At 41.1% G+C, this 14812-nt stretch overlaps 1 protein-coding gene, 1 long non-coding RNA gene and 1 other non-coding gene across 3 annotated transcripts in view; 1 reads left to right on the top strand and 2 right to left on the bottom strand.

Annotated features, from left to right (window-relative positions):
- The window catches only part of GSR (glutathione-disulfide reductase), a 47198-nt gene extending 39065 nt beyond the window's left edge, over nucleotides 1-8133 (top strand). The window contains exons 11-14 of the mRNA XM_077773276.1: nucleotides 862-973; nucleotides 3471-3602; nucleotides 5262-5395; nucleotides 7534-8133. Coding sequence (XP_077629402.1) covers nucleotides 862-973; nucleotides 3471-3602; nucleotides 5262-5395; nucleotides 7534-7683 — 528 coding nt within the window. The 3' untranslated portion in view covers nucleotides 7684-8133. The remainder of the gene's footprint in view (nucleotides 1-861; nucleotides 974-3470; nucleotides 3603-5261; nucleotides 5396-7533) is intronic.
- Nucleotides 1583-1654, bottom strand: TRNAE-CUC (transfer RNA glutamic acid (anticodon CUC)). The gene has a single exon. It is a non-coding gene; the product is annotated as a tRNA-Glu (tRNA).
- A 1362-nt stretch (nucleotides 8134-9495) lies between the features above and the next one.
- LOC144239443 (uncharacterized) lies at nucleotides 9496-10858 on the bottom strand. The gene is made up of 3 exons (XR_013337430.1): nucleotides 10773-10858; nucleotides 9663-9762; nucleotides 9496-9611 (listed from the first exon to the last, which is right to left on the bottom strand). It is a non-coding gene; the product is annotated as an uncharacterized LOC144239443 (long non-coding RNA).
- Nucleotides 10859-14812: the final 3954 nt, after the last annotated feature.

The raw sequence follows: 14812 nt of genomic DNA, 5'->3' as shown, positions 1-14812 counted from the left end.
TCCCCTCTGAGTTATGAGTTAGTATGCTTCAAGAGGAGCACTTAAGTGGAAAAGAGGGTGTTGTTTTTTTTTTTAACATTTTTTTACATTTATCTATTTTTGAGAGATAGAGTGAGACAAAGCATGAGCGGGGAGGAGCAGAGAGAGAAGGAGACACAGAATCTGAAGCAGGCTCCAGGCTCTGAACAAGCGTTCAGCACAAAGCCTGACATGGGGCTCAAACCCATGAATGTGAGATCATGACCTGAGCCAAAGTTGGACGCTTAACCGACTGAGCCACCCAGGCGCCCCAGAAAGAGTTTTAAAAGGGTGCCTCTGTCGCTCAGTGGGTTAAGCATGCGACTTCAGCTTAGGTCATGATCCTCACGGGTCGTGGGTTTGAGCCCCGTATGGGGCTCTGTGCTGACAGCTCTGAGTCTGGAACCTGCTTCGGATACTGTGACTCCCAGTCTCTCTGCTCCTCCCCCTCTTGCACTCTGTCTCTCTCTCTCTCAAAAATAAACATTTAAAAAATTATAAAAATAATAAAAGCACTGTCTGTGGTAGACCCTGCAGCTATAGGAAATAGCCCATCTGCTAGCTGGGTGTTTCCTTTTCATGCTTACTGGCCGGTTGAATTGTATTGCAAAGGCAGGTTCTTATTACACACCTCCAAATTGGGTAAAATATTTACATTTTAAATTAAGCAAAAGATCTGAACTTGCCAACTTGTTGAGATGTTTTTCATCTTGTGGTTGAGTGTTGTGGTTTTTAGAGATTCAGGCTGAAGAGGTGCTTGAGGTGAAGTAGATCCAGAGATTGGATCTGCCGTTTGTTTGTAAAGAGGCCAAATATTTACACGATATCCTTTAAATGTTTTAGGGGATTCAAACTGATGATAAAGGTCACATCATAGTAGATGAATTCCAGAACACCAGTGTAAAAGGTGTCTACGCAGTTGGGGACGTGTGTGGAAAAGCTCTTCTTACTCCAGGTACTGTGTCCTCTTTTCTTGGGTAAGAGAGGCTCTGTGTGTATAAAACTGTTTATATAACAGGCTAGTCAGCCTATGCAAAGTTAAAAGGATGAGGGAGTATCTTTTTTTTAAGTTTATTTTTTATTTTTGAGAGAGAGAGAGTGAGCAGGGGAGGGGCAGAGAGAGGGAGAGAGAATCCCAAGCAAGCTCCACACTTCCAGCACAAGTCCGACACGGGGCTCTAACTCAGCGTACTGTGAGATCATGACCTGAGCTGAAATCCAGAGTCGGATGCTTAACCGACTGAGCCACCCAGGTGCCCCAGAATGGGTGAGTGACTTAATGTTGTCAAAATAATAAGCATGTCCTGAAATAGTTTGGTACCTTATGTTTTCTGAATAATATTCATTTTTCTTTAAAAGTGCTTAGTGAAGACTGAAATTGTTATAGAGATGATGTGGTCACCCTCTGAAGAATGCTTAAGTTAGGATCTGAGTTGCATGTGGTGACAGTGGAAGGAAGTGGCTTTGGAAAGAAGTAATTTAGAGTGACATTCCTACATGATTATATAGTCTTTCTTTTTAAAAGTTTTTATTTTTACTTATTTATTTTTTTAAGTAGCTTCCATGCCCAACATGGGGCTTGAACCCATGACCCTGTGATTGAGAGTCATTGCTCTACTGACTGAGCCAGCCAGGCACCCTGATTATTTAGTCTCAGTATGACCAAAATTGACCCACCTCCCCTGATCCCATACCTCAACCTGCTTTCTGAGTTAACTGGCACAATTTCAAGCTCTTTGTCCCACCTATATAAGCAACATCACTCTGTCTGCTTTCACTCTGTACCCTGTGTACCCCTGTGGTACCTCACCAGCCTTTCCAAAATGGCCGAGACTCTTTTCTCAGAATGGAGACTTATCCTAGTCTCACACCCAAAGCCTTTTCGCCCTTTTAGGGAGTTCCCTTAACAAAAGCAAAATAACAAACAAAGTTTCAAAAACTTGAAAATGTAATCTAATAGTCAAATATTATATCAAAGTGAAGAAAATTTCTTATGTATTCTACTGATACTATATTTTGGGAAAAAACTGTCAATTTGAAATCAACAAAATTAATAACTGATGTTTTTACTGAATGCAGTCATTTTTTTCTAAATATAGAGATAAAAACAGGCTAAGGAGAATAAACTTAAGTCAGAAGCAAAAATCATTATTTTAAAATTTTTTTAGAGAGAGAGAGAGACCCTGAGACTGAGAGAGGTAGAGGAAAAAGAGAGAGACTCTCAAGCAAGTTCCACACTTAGTGTGGGACTTGATCCCATGACCCTGGGATCATGGATCTGAGCCAAAATGAAGAGTCAGATACTCAACTAGCTGAGCCACCCAGGCACCCTAGAAGTGAGAATAATTTTTAAAATATACTTAAGGGGTACCTGGGTGGCTCAGTTGGTTGACCATCCAACTTCGGCTCAGGTCATGATCTCACAGTTTGTGAGTTTGAGCCCTGTGTCGAGCTCTGTGCTGACAGCTCAGAGCCTGGAGCCTGCTTCAGATTCTGTCTCCTTCTCTCTCTGCCCCTCTCCCACTCACATTCTCTTTCTCTCTGTCTCAAAATTAAACATTAAAATTTTTTTTTTTTAAATTCAGGCAAACCATGAGAGACTCTTGAATGCTGACAAAAACTGAGGACTGATGGATGTGGGGGGGAGGGGGGGATGGGCATGGAGGAGGACACTTGTGGGGATGAGCACTGAGTGTTATGTGGAAACTAATTTGACAATAAACTATTTGTAAAGTAAAATAAAAAGCAAAAAAAAATTTTTTTTTAAATTAAAACACATCCTACTGTGTCAAGTTGGTAACAGTACGACTGAGTATGTAACTGGTGACTGTCTGAGACTATGAACACCAGAACCACATAGGCCCAGGACTTCCCTTGGTCAGCAAGGGAGAGTGTGGGGTCATTCACCATCCAGAACTGTGGTCTTATGCTTGCAAACCAGAGCTTACCCCAATCCATCAGGACCAGCCAGGGACGAGGAGCCACAATGGTCCTGATAGAGAGGCTGGGGGGCCTTCTAAGGAATTTAAAACAAACAAAAAAACCCATCTTTCTGTGAAATGAATATGATTATAAAGTAAAACTGCAGTTGCTCACAACTGATGTAGTTTGAATCATTCATGCTGTATCAAAGAACTAACATCCTAATTAATTCCATAATTGGGAATCCTAATTAATTCCCAATCCTGCCAGATGATTGGAAACTAGTAAGTGTGTCCCCCCCTTTTTTTTTGCCTTAATGAATGTATAGAATTCATATAAACTGATAGTTTTGAATTGTTAACTAAGGCATTGATAGGCCTTCATATTGAGCTTGATCTTATCATGAGCATTGGCATAAAACTTTGTCAGAAGTAGTATGTTAAGCCAGACAAATAAATGGTTAGTAGAACAATTCTGCTGTTTTAAAAGGAGCAATAAACTGAAGTGCGGATTTAAAAATATCTTTATAGTTGCCATAGCTGCTGGCCGGAAACTTGCCCATAGACTTTTTGAATGCAAGAAAGACTCCAAACTGGACTATGACAACATCCCCACGGTTGTCTTCAGCCACCCCCCTATTGGGACAGTGGGACTCACAGAAGGTAGGTATTTAAAAATGAAGGCAATTTATAGTTTCCTTCTTCCCCTGAACTTCAGGAAGTTGCTGGCTAAATCTGTCTTCACCCCTTAAGTTACATTCCTTCTTGGTTGGCTTCTTACCTCAGTTCCAGTTTCCTCCCTAACTACTACCTCCTGGAGAATATAATCCCATTTCTTCAAATCACCCTGTGGATCTCTTTGACATTTTTTTAGCTTATTTATTTTGAACTACCTTCAAATTTAAAGAGAAGTTGCAAAAGTATCATAGTTCCCCTTATCCACGGTTTCAGTTTCCTGGTTTCAGTTTCCCAGGCCAAGTGCAGTGTAGACAGAGATGATCCTCCCAATTTATCGTCAGAAGGTCAGGGGTTGCCTAACACGAGGTCTCAATGCCTACATCATCCACTTGACCCATCTCCTTACGGAGGCATTTTATCATCTCTCATCTTCACAAGAGAGATGAGTGTAGTAGGTTAAGGTATATTGAGAGAGAGCACATTCATACAACTTTTATTACAGTGTATTATAGTTCTATTTTTGTTATCAGTTGTTAATCTACTGTGCATAATGTTAAACTTTATCATGGGTATGTATAAATAGGAAAAAATAGCGTACATAGGCTTTGGTATTATCCACGGTTTCAGGCATCCATTGGGGATCTTGGAACATTTTCTCTGTGGATGATAGGACACCACTGTAGTACAAAGGACTCCTGTATACCCATAACATTTCTGCTTTACCATGTTTTCTCTCTCTACCCATATACACAGACACACAGACACACAGACACACACACACACACGCGCGCGTCAGTATCTATTTCCTAAGAACAAGGCCTTTCCTTTACATAAGCACAGTACAGTTCTCAAATCATAACATTTAAATTGATACAATACTGGGTGGAGGGATAGGCATAATAGGTAAAGGAGATTAAGAGGTACAGACCTCCAGTTATAAAATAAATAAGTCAAGGAAATGAAAAGCACGGGATAGGGAATATAGTTATTAATATTATAATAACCTTGTGTGGTAACAGATGGTGACTACAGTTAATCATGGTGAGCATTTCCTAATGTTTGTAGTTGTTGAATCAGTATGTTGCACACCTGAAACTAACATAGTATTATACATCAACTATACTTAAGTTTACAAAAAGGTTATTAAAAAAGAAAGAAATTGATACAGTATTATCCAAACTTTAGATCTTATTCACATTTTGCCAGTTATCTCAAATAATGTCATTTTTTTTTCTTTTTTCGATTTTTTTTTTAAGTAGTCTCTACACCCAGGGTGGCACTAGAACACACAATCCTGAGGACAAGAGGCCCACACTTCACCAGCTGAGCCAGCCAGGTGCCCCTCAAAAACGTCATTTTTAATGTCCCCCACCCCCAAGGCCAGGATTCAGACCAGGATGATGCACTATATTTGTTTTCATACCAGTTTGGCCTCCTTTAAGCAAGAGACAAAATTCCTTAGCCTTTCTTTGGTCTTTCATGACATTGACATCTATGTTATAGAATGTCTCTTGTTGTAGTTTTGTTCAGTATCACCTTGTGATTTGATTCAGGTTATATATTTCTGGACATCTCTCTCTTCAGTAGCTCAGTGGAATTGCTCAGGTTTTTGACAGATGATTTTTTTCTGCCTGTGCATTATAGATGAGGCCATTCATAAATATGGAAAAGAAAATGTGAAGACCTATTCAACCACCTTTACCCCAATGTATCATGCTGTTACCAAAAGGAAAACAAAATGTGTGATGAAAATGGTTTGTGCCACCAAAGAAGAGAAGGTATGGGAAAAATGCAGTAAGTGTAAGAATGTCTTCAAGCCTGGCAGGGATGGGGGGTATTCTGGTGGGGTGGGAAGTGGGGAGACCAAGGAAAGAGTTAAAGCCTTCTTTGATTCAGCTGATGCAATCCCACTTTTATCTGCCTACATATACTGGAGTTCTTTGTAATACTTTATTTAGAAGGAAGGATCTATTGCTTTTTTTTTTTTTTAATGTTTTATTTCTGAGAGAGAGAGACAGCGTGAGCAGGGCAGGGTCAGAGAAAGAGGGAGACACAGAATCTGAAACAGGCTCCAGGCTCTGAGCTGCCAGCACAGAGCCTGACGCAGGGCTCGAACCCACGAACCGTGAGATCATGAACTGAGCCGAAGTCAGATGCTTAACTGACTGAGCCCCTATTGCTTTTTTTGTTTTTTTAATGTTTATTTATATTTGAGAGAGAGAGAGAATGGGGACTGGGGAGGGGCAGAGACAGAGAGGGAGGGAGACAGAGAATGCGAAGCAGTCTCCATGCTGTCAGTGCATGCTGTCAGTGTAAAGTCTCCATGCTATCAGTGCAAAGTTCGTGGGGCTCGAACCCACAAACTGTGAGATCATGACCTGAGCCGAAGTCAGGCATTCAACTGACTGAGCCACCCAGGTGCCCCAGGATTCACTGCTTTTAAAACATAAGAGGGAAAGGTTGAGCACCACAGAAAACCCACTGTCATTGATTCATAGGCTAGAATAGATATGTACCTCAGAAATACTGATAAGTGTAAGGTAAATTTATTTTTTCAAAGTTTATTTTTATTTATTTTGAGAAAGATACAGAGAGCAAGCAGGGGAGGGGCAGAGAGAGAAGGAGACAGAATCCCAAGCAGGCTCTTGCTGTCAGCATAGAACCAGATGTGGGGCTCAAACCCACAAACCATGAGATCATGATCTGAACCAAAGTCAAGTGTCAGACATTTAACTGACTGAGTCTACCAGGTGCTCCTATTCTTGATTTATTTTTAAAAAAATATTTTTATGCGTAAATTTTGTACATTCTGACTTTGCTAAGAATATTTGCTGGAGGTGAACATTAACATAAGGTTTAAAATTATTGAGAAACCAAACTGGAAAATGCCATATGAAACAAATGTCTCTTAATGGTCCTTCTGGCAGTCATCCAGTAGGTATGGACTGAGTGCTTCCTGGGGGCCATCTTTGTCCTTGGTCATATGGAGAGGGTGGGAAACAAATTTAGGCAGTTCCCCTCGGTCCAGAGATTAAAATCTGCCGGGAATATGGACTGTAATTTTTCTAGCCCCTAAATACATAGAACATTGTAGTTGTGGTAGAGTCGTGATGGACATGTACAGAGAGATCACGTGATAGGTAATGTAACTTGGTTGGGGAAGCAAGTGTAGCTATCTGAAGAATGAATGGGCTTTTACTCTTAAAGGAGAGGAAGAAAAATTGTCCAGACAGAGGGAACAACTTGTGCAATGGAGAGGGCATGGTGAATACTCAGGACAAAAGGAAACCTGGTGGGGCCACAGTGAGAACAGCTCGAGGGAGGGCTGTGCGGGGTGGGCTGGGGAGGGAGGTTGGAGCAGGACTCGATACAGTAGGCAGGCTCTTATGCCATACCCAGATAAGAGATTCAAGGTTTTTAGAGGTTTTAAAATGTCATGTATTTTTCAGGACTAATAAAAAGTTTATTAGCATCCCTAATAAAAACTTAATGTTAAGAATTTTTGGGGGGCACCTGAATGGCTCATTCAGGTAAGTGTCTGACTTTGGCTCAGGTCATGATCCCGCGGTTCATGGGTTCAGGCCCCATGTCGGGCTCTGTGCTGACAGCTCAGAGCCTGGAGCCCCCTTCAGATTCTGTGTCTCCTTTTCTCTCTGCCCGCCCCCCAAAGATAAATAAACGTTTAAAAAAATTTTTTTTAACATTTATTTATTTTTGCAAGAGACAGAGCACAAGTGGGGGAAGATCAGCGAGAGAGGGAGACACAGAATCTGAAGCAGGCTCCAGAGCCTGACATGGGGATTGAACCCACGAACTGTGAGATCATGACCTGAGCCAAAGGCGGACGCTTAACCAGCTGAGTCCCCCACCCCCACCAAATTTTATTTTTTAAAGAAATTTTTCTTTTTTTCCCCAGGTGGTTGGGATTCATATGCAAGGAATCGGGTGTGATGAAATGCTGCAGGGCTTTGCTGTTGCAGTGAAAATGGGAGCCACAAAAGCTGACTTTGACAACACGGTGGCCATTCACCCTACGTCTTCAGAGGAACTGGTCACACTTCGTTGAGAACCGGGGACTCGAATGGCAGGCAGCTGGACCAGCAGACCTTCTGAACAATGAACCAAATTATCATGTTTACTTACTGTTCCCATGTTGTTTCTTTATTGTAAACAGGATATTCCAGTAGTGGAAGTTTTCAGTGAATAGTAGAACTTATTTATGTAATTAGAAATTTGTTTTGTCATCCATGCTTTCCATTTGATTTGCATCTCACAATAATCAATATTTTAAAGTTTTTTTTTATTAACAGCTCTGTGCTAGCTGGGTTTTTGTTTTGTTTTGTTTTTATCTCAGCCTCATCCCAGGTATAAAGTTGTATGAAGTACAGTTAATTAAGGTACTTGAATGAATATAGCTCGCTAATTTTTATAAATGAAGCTGACGGCAGCTCTTTACATTTAGATAATGCAAGTGCCCACGTCATTTTAATGTCTTTTTTTTTTTTTTTTTTTGTAAGTAGGCTTCACGCCCAGCTTGGAGCCCAATGTGGGGCTTGAACTCATGACCCTGAGATCAAGATCTGAGCTGAGATCAACAGTCAGATGCTTAACTGACTGAACCAGCCAGGCGTCCCTTGAGCTTTTTTTCCTTGAAGCCAGTACTGTGCTCTGCACATCACAAAGCTGCTTCAAGGTGTGACCTTTCTGTAAAAGCATATGACATGAGAGACCTGCCTCCCCTATTTTTTTTTTTTAAAGATTAAAAATTTTGTTCCTTTTATGAGATGAAGTACCTCAAACTTGGGAAAGATTTACCCAAGGGAGGGACATTTTAGAAGTAATTTCTACTTTCAGAAGGAGAGGAATTCAGATACTTTAGAGTCCCTTCCTCTGCTAAGAGTTCATAGTTCAGCGAATGACTTCAACTTTTTTATGTGTTCATGTAATTTGTTTTCCGAAAACTATTTCCAAAAATCTGAAAATAAAATCACAGCCTTTTCTTCTTATGAAATTTGTTACTATAGGATTTATACGTAACCATTCATTTTCTAAGAACGTTTCACATTGGAGCATTACATGCTAACTGAGCTGCCTTAAGTAGGTTTAAGGCCTTATGGGGGAAAAAAGATTTTTATAGATTAAGAGCAGAGGTATAAAAGAAACATTTAGCAAAGGTAATGGTTGAGTTGGAAGAACAGCCTAGAAATTAGTTAGGTTTTTAGCATTTTCTGTCCATTAGCTTTTACCAACTAGGTAAGTTAGTTAAATTTTTCCATGGGTTTCATTAGCGACATAGTGCTAGTGACTTCTTTCATTAAGCTTCTACTGAGTGTCTTTCTAGTTAGCCATGGCTAGGTTGCAGCCCTGAATTATTAAGTAGATCTAATGTCAATAGAAGAAAAATACTACATCAGTAACTAGGTTATGTAACTATTGAGGTAAGAAAATGGGGTCTAAAGACCTGGACGTGGACTGACATAAGCACTCCCCATGCCTTTCCCAACAGCTTAAAGAGTAGTGGGCCAAGGTTCTGGGCTCTGCTGACCTGGTTTGTTTCTTATTCTGCATAGGGCCCAGACTTCGGGTGTTTCTTTGTAAGGAACAGGGGAGACCCGAGTAGTTACACCCATTCTAACACCATGTATTTTTTTTTTTAATTATTTTATTTTAGAGAGAGAGCGGGGGAGAAAGGGAGAGAGAGAGAGAGACAAGCTCCATGCTAAGCGTGGAGCCTGATGTGGAACTTGATCCCATGACCCTGGGAGCATGACCTAAGTCTGAGCCAAGATCAAGAGTCAACTGAACCACCCAGGTGCCCCTAAACACCATGTATTTAAAAAAATTTTTTTAAAAATATGTATTTATTTTGAGAGGGAGAGCACGTGCACATGAGCTAGAGACGGGCAGAAAGAGCGGGAGAAAGAGGATCCCAAGCAGGCTCCGTGCTGTCAAATGTGGGGCTCAAATTCACGAACCACGAGATCTTGACCTGAGCTGAAACCACAAGTTGGATGCTTAACCAACTNTAGTAGTTTTATAAGTTACCTTTTTCAAGTTGCAGTCTTCTTTCTCATCAGTTCCCAGTCTAGAAATCTAGCTCTAGCCTCTGAGTGATCTGGCACCACAGCATCCATTATTCAGAGCACTGGGGAATGTGGAAGATACACAAGACAGCACACTGTATACTATCTGGCACTTTGTAGGCACTCGGTAGGTATTTGTTGAAGGAAAGACAGGGTATGGTTGACTCTTGAACAACATGGGTTTGAATTGTGTGGGTCCACTTATAGGTGGATTTTTTACAGTTACAGAACCGTAAATGCATTTTCCTTCTGATTTTCTTAGTAACCTTTTCTCTAGCTTATTGTATTTTTTTAGTGAGCTCTATGCCCAATGTGGGGCTTAAACTCATGACCCCAAGATCAAGAGTTGCAGCGTCACATGCTCTACCAACTGAGCCAGTCAGGTGCCCCTCTTCTAGCTTATTTTATTATAATAATGCATATAGCATACAGAGTAATGTGTTAATTGAATATTTATGTTATCAGGCTTCTGGCCAACCATTGGCTATTAGCAGTTAAGTTTTGGGGAATTAAAAGTTATATAGGTTTTTGTTGTTTTTTTTTTACTGCATGAGGGCTTAGTGCCCCTAACTCCCACATTGTTCAAGTATCAACTCTACTTGCTTTCAAGTAATCCTGTAGTTTGGAATAAGAGATAAACTTCTACACCAATAACTAATTCAAAGCAGTATGTTAATCACAGAGTGACCATATAACCTATTGACTAGAATGGGGCACTTTTGTGAGTGAAAGGGGGCACAGTTAATTAATTGGGACAATAGGCACTAATTTGTACTGTTGCAGGAGTGCCACCTTAAGCAAGCATCATTGGAGAGGTGGAAGTATACAAGTTCATAAGAGACAAAAAGTGCCATTTTTGGGGGGAAAACAGGGCTATAAGAAAGAAAGATTATGTAGGGTTTGGAATTTGTGATTATGGAGAAGGTCAGAACATGTGGAGGGGTACAGTGAGGCAGACTTGGCAAAGTACATATGAGAAGTGATAAAGTTCAATTTGGAGTATCAGAGCAGATGTTGGTTTTGTGTAAAATAATTTTTGTAGAATATTCTTACCGACTTACATCTTACATACCTGAAGGTCTGGTTCTGTATTGTTGCATGACAAACTTCCTGAAAGCTTCCAGGCTTAAAATAGCAACTTTTTTTTTTTTAAATATTTTTATTTATTTCTAGGAGAGAGAGAGAGAGAGACAGCGTGAGCAGGGGAGGGTCAGAGAGAGAGGGAGTCACAGACTGAAACAGGCTCCAGGCTCTGAGCTGGCAGTCAGCACAGAGCCCGACGTGGGGCTCGAACCCACGAACCGCGAGATCATGACCTAAGCGAAAGTCGGACGCTTAACCGACTAAGCCACCCAGGCGCCCCGCAACTTTTTTTTTTAATGTATCACATTTGTGTGGGTCCAGAATTGGAGTAAGACTGCATTTGCAAAGATGACACTTCTGTTGGTGTTGACAAATATCATTTGTTGGTATTCAAATGGTAGATGGGCTGGTCTAGAGAGTCTAAAACCATCATTCATTCACATCTGGCACTTAGACAAGGATGACCAATTGGAACGCTGGCCTTAGCTGGGACTGTGAACTTGAGTGCCGACATGTAGTCTTTCCAGCTTAGCAGTCTAAGCGTTAACGGACTTACATGGAAGGTCAGGGCTCTCAGAGATTGTTCCAAGATTCCCAGGCAGATGCTGCAAGCCTTATGATCTAACCACTGAGGTTCTAGAACATCATCTCTGCCACATGCTGTTGGTTAAGCAAATCATTAAGGCCAGCCCAGATTTTTGAGGAAGTGAACTGGACTTCACCTCTCAGTGGGAGGAGCGGTAAAGAATTTGTCAACCTACTCAGTTTACAAGGCTTGCCTTAAACCACCTTTGTGAAGACTTCTTTATTGTTTTATGGGTTATATGTTCCCATAACACCTTGTCTCATAATAGGTTTATAGTCACATAGTAGGTTTGTGCTACGTATTCACCTGGTGTATGTCCTTTTACATTTACCATCCGTTTTATATTCTCAATGTTGAGTTTCACAGCACTATCCCTGATATATCATGTAGCAACTTAGTTTGTAAGAAGTCAGAGGTGTATTATTGTGTGATGTTTTTGACACTAAAGTAGTAGAAAAGGCCAATATTTTATTCTTTTATTTTTTTGAAAAATTAGTAGGCAGGATGTTCAGGTCTTCAACAAACTTTTCCCTTTCTATGAATCTGACCTGGATGTAGATGAAGAGCTGTTAGAGGTACATATGGAAGATGTTTTCCATTGTGCCTGACTCTGAAATACTCTTATTGCCATTACCTCTGGTACAATATTTTAGCATGTTGATTCTTAAATGAAGATCAGAGTCAATGTTTATTTTTTTTAATTTTTTAAAAAATGTTTTATTTATTTCTGAGAGAGAGGGAGCGAGACAGCGTGAGTGGGAGGGTCAGAGAGAGGGAGACACAGAACCCAAAAACAGGCTCCAGGCTCTGAGCTAGCTGTCAGCACAGAGCCTGACATGGGGGTCGAACCTACAAACCGTGAGGTCATGACACGAGCCGAAGTCAGATGCTTAACCAACTGAGCCACCCAGGCGCCCCTGAGTCAATGTTTTATAAAGGTAAGAATGATTGGGGGGCCTGGGTGGCTCAGTTGGTGTGTCAGTTGGGTGTCCTACTCTTGATTTCATTTCAGGTCATGATCCCAGAGTCATGGGATCGAGCCCCATCCCAGGCTCCGAGCTGAGCATGGAGCCTGCTTGAGATTCTCTTTCCCTCTGCTCCTTTCTCTCCCTCGCATGCACTCTCTTTTCTAAAAGTAAAAGATAAGGGGCCCCTGGGTGGCTCAGTCAAGCAGGTGACTCCTGATTTCCGCATAAGTCATGATCTCACGTTTGGTGAATTCAAGCCGCGCATCCAGTTCATGCTGACAGTGCAGAGCCTGCTGGGAATTCTATCTCTCCCCCTTTCTTACCTCTCCCTGCTCCTAGTCTTTCTCTCAAAATAAACTTGTGTAAAAATTTAAAAATTTTAAAAAGATAAATGATTATATACAGTTATTTCTGTATTCTGTGTAGTATAATTTACATGCTATTTAATTTGTTGAGGCAGTGTCAAAAGGTACTGTGTTGGATGCCAGGGCTGGCTTGTTCCTAAACTTTAAAGGTTTTTGTTTGTTTGTTTTTTAATGTTGATTTATTTTGAGATAGAGTATTTATTTTGGGAGAGGGAGAGAGAGAGAATCCAAGCCGACTCCGTGGTGATGGTACAAAGCCCAAAATGGAGCTCGAACTCACAAATCTTGAGATTGTGATCTGAGCCAAAGTCCAATGCTTAATTGACGGAGCCACCCAGGTGCCCCTAGACTTTATAAAGTTTTATAGGAACAATTCCCCTTTTAAATTCTTCATCTTTAAGTTGTAGTAGCCGACATTTGTCCTTTTTAGCTGTTCAGCATCTAGATTCCTTAAGTTTGGGGAATCCCAACCTTAATGAGCCTTGGAGACAAAGCCCATTTCCCGATATAAACCTGAAAGTGCCAGATACATGTTTTCCCTGGCTCCCTTGCAGCTGTGGAGAAGGCACATGATATAGGCTTGACCAATCAGATGTTCCCACCCCTGACTACTCAGAAATCAGTGATGCAAAGAAACAGGGACAGGAGAATCCATTCTAGTAGCAGGTGATGGCAGCTGTGGCAACAATACCGAGGGGTGGCCTGGCAGCAGTACGAGTCCCTCCCATGTCAGGTTCCAGCTATGGTGGCTGGAACCCCATGGCAGCAATGGTGAGCTTACTGGGCCATTTCTGAATCATGATTCTGGCCACCATGGGTGTGGCTTCTTAGCCTCAACCTGGATCATCAACCCTTCTGTGAGCCACCCTATATAGGATACATATCATTCTTAAATTAGCCCATGTGAATTTCCAATGTTTAACTAAGAACTGTGACCAGTAGTTTTATTTCAGAATACAATCTTGAATGACAAGAAAGCTTATCTATTCTAGAACTTGTTGCCTTGCCATTAAGTATTTGTCCATGTATCTCTCCATTTGCTCCTTTAAAAGACAGGGAGCATGCTCTGTGTATTTTCACTGTTTACTAAAATGCCCCATAGTTTTGAATGAATGAGAGTGTGGAAGATGACAGTAGAGAATTAGAATGTGCTGTTTGGAGAGGACCTTGATAGATGGATGAAAAGATTAGCAGTAAGGAATCATTAAAGATGGTGATGGGGTACCTGAGTGGCTCAGTCGGTTAAGCATTCAACTCTTGATCTCAGCTCAGGTCTTGATTTCAGGGTCTTGAGTTCAAACCCCGTGATGGGCTCTGCACTAGGCATGAAGCCTACTTTTAAAAAGTGATAATAATTTAAAGATGGTGAAAGGAAATGCAGTCAAAGTAGGATTGGAAGATTAAAGTAGAAATAGGAAAGGGGCGCCTCGGTTAAGTGTCGGACTTTGGCTCAGGTCATGATTTCATGGTTCATGGGTTTGAGCCCCACACTGGGCTCTCTGCTGTCAGTGCAGAGCCCAATTCATGTGTCTCCCCCTCTCTGCCCCTGTCCTTCCCTCAAAAATAAATAATTAAAAAAAGTGAAAACAGGAAAAAAGTGGAGTAGGGTGGGAGATCAGAAATGATCACAAACCAAAAGGTTTGGATTGAGGTGGTGGCAGTGGGAATGGAAAGAGACATATACAAGAAAATTTGCAACAGAAGAATCAACTGGATTTGTGAACTGGTTGAACTTAGGGCTTGAGGGATAAGGAAGAGTCAAAACTAGCCCTGAAGTTTATAGCATAAGAGATGGAGAAATAGGATACCATTAATAGATCATTCATAAAATAAAATCCCCACAGGTGGAGAGAGTTGTTTAAAGAGGGCAGATGCTAAGTTTTGGATTTGTGGTCCCAGTATTTACCTGGATATGGAAAAGATGGAGTTTAGGAGAAAAGTAAGGACTCTGGAGACAGATTTGTGAATTACACACTTGGAGGTCATAGTTAAAGCTACCAGTATGTATATATGTATTTATATGTGTACACACACACACACACACACACACACACACACATACATATATACATATATAACCCTTATGGCAAGAAGGCATGTTGAGAGACAG

This window comes from Crocuta crocuta, unplaced genomic scaffold (assembly GCF_008692635.1).
Source record: "Crocuta crocuta isolate KB4526 unplaced genomic scaffold, BGI_CrCroc_1.0 scaffold140, whole genome shotgun sequence".
NCBI lineage: Eukaryota > Metazoa > Chordata > Mammalia > Carnivora > Hyaenidae > Crocuta > Crocuta crocuta.
The sequence above is the reverse complement of the archived record's forward strand: the minus strand, read 5'-3'. Positions and strand labels throughout refer to the sequence as shown.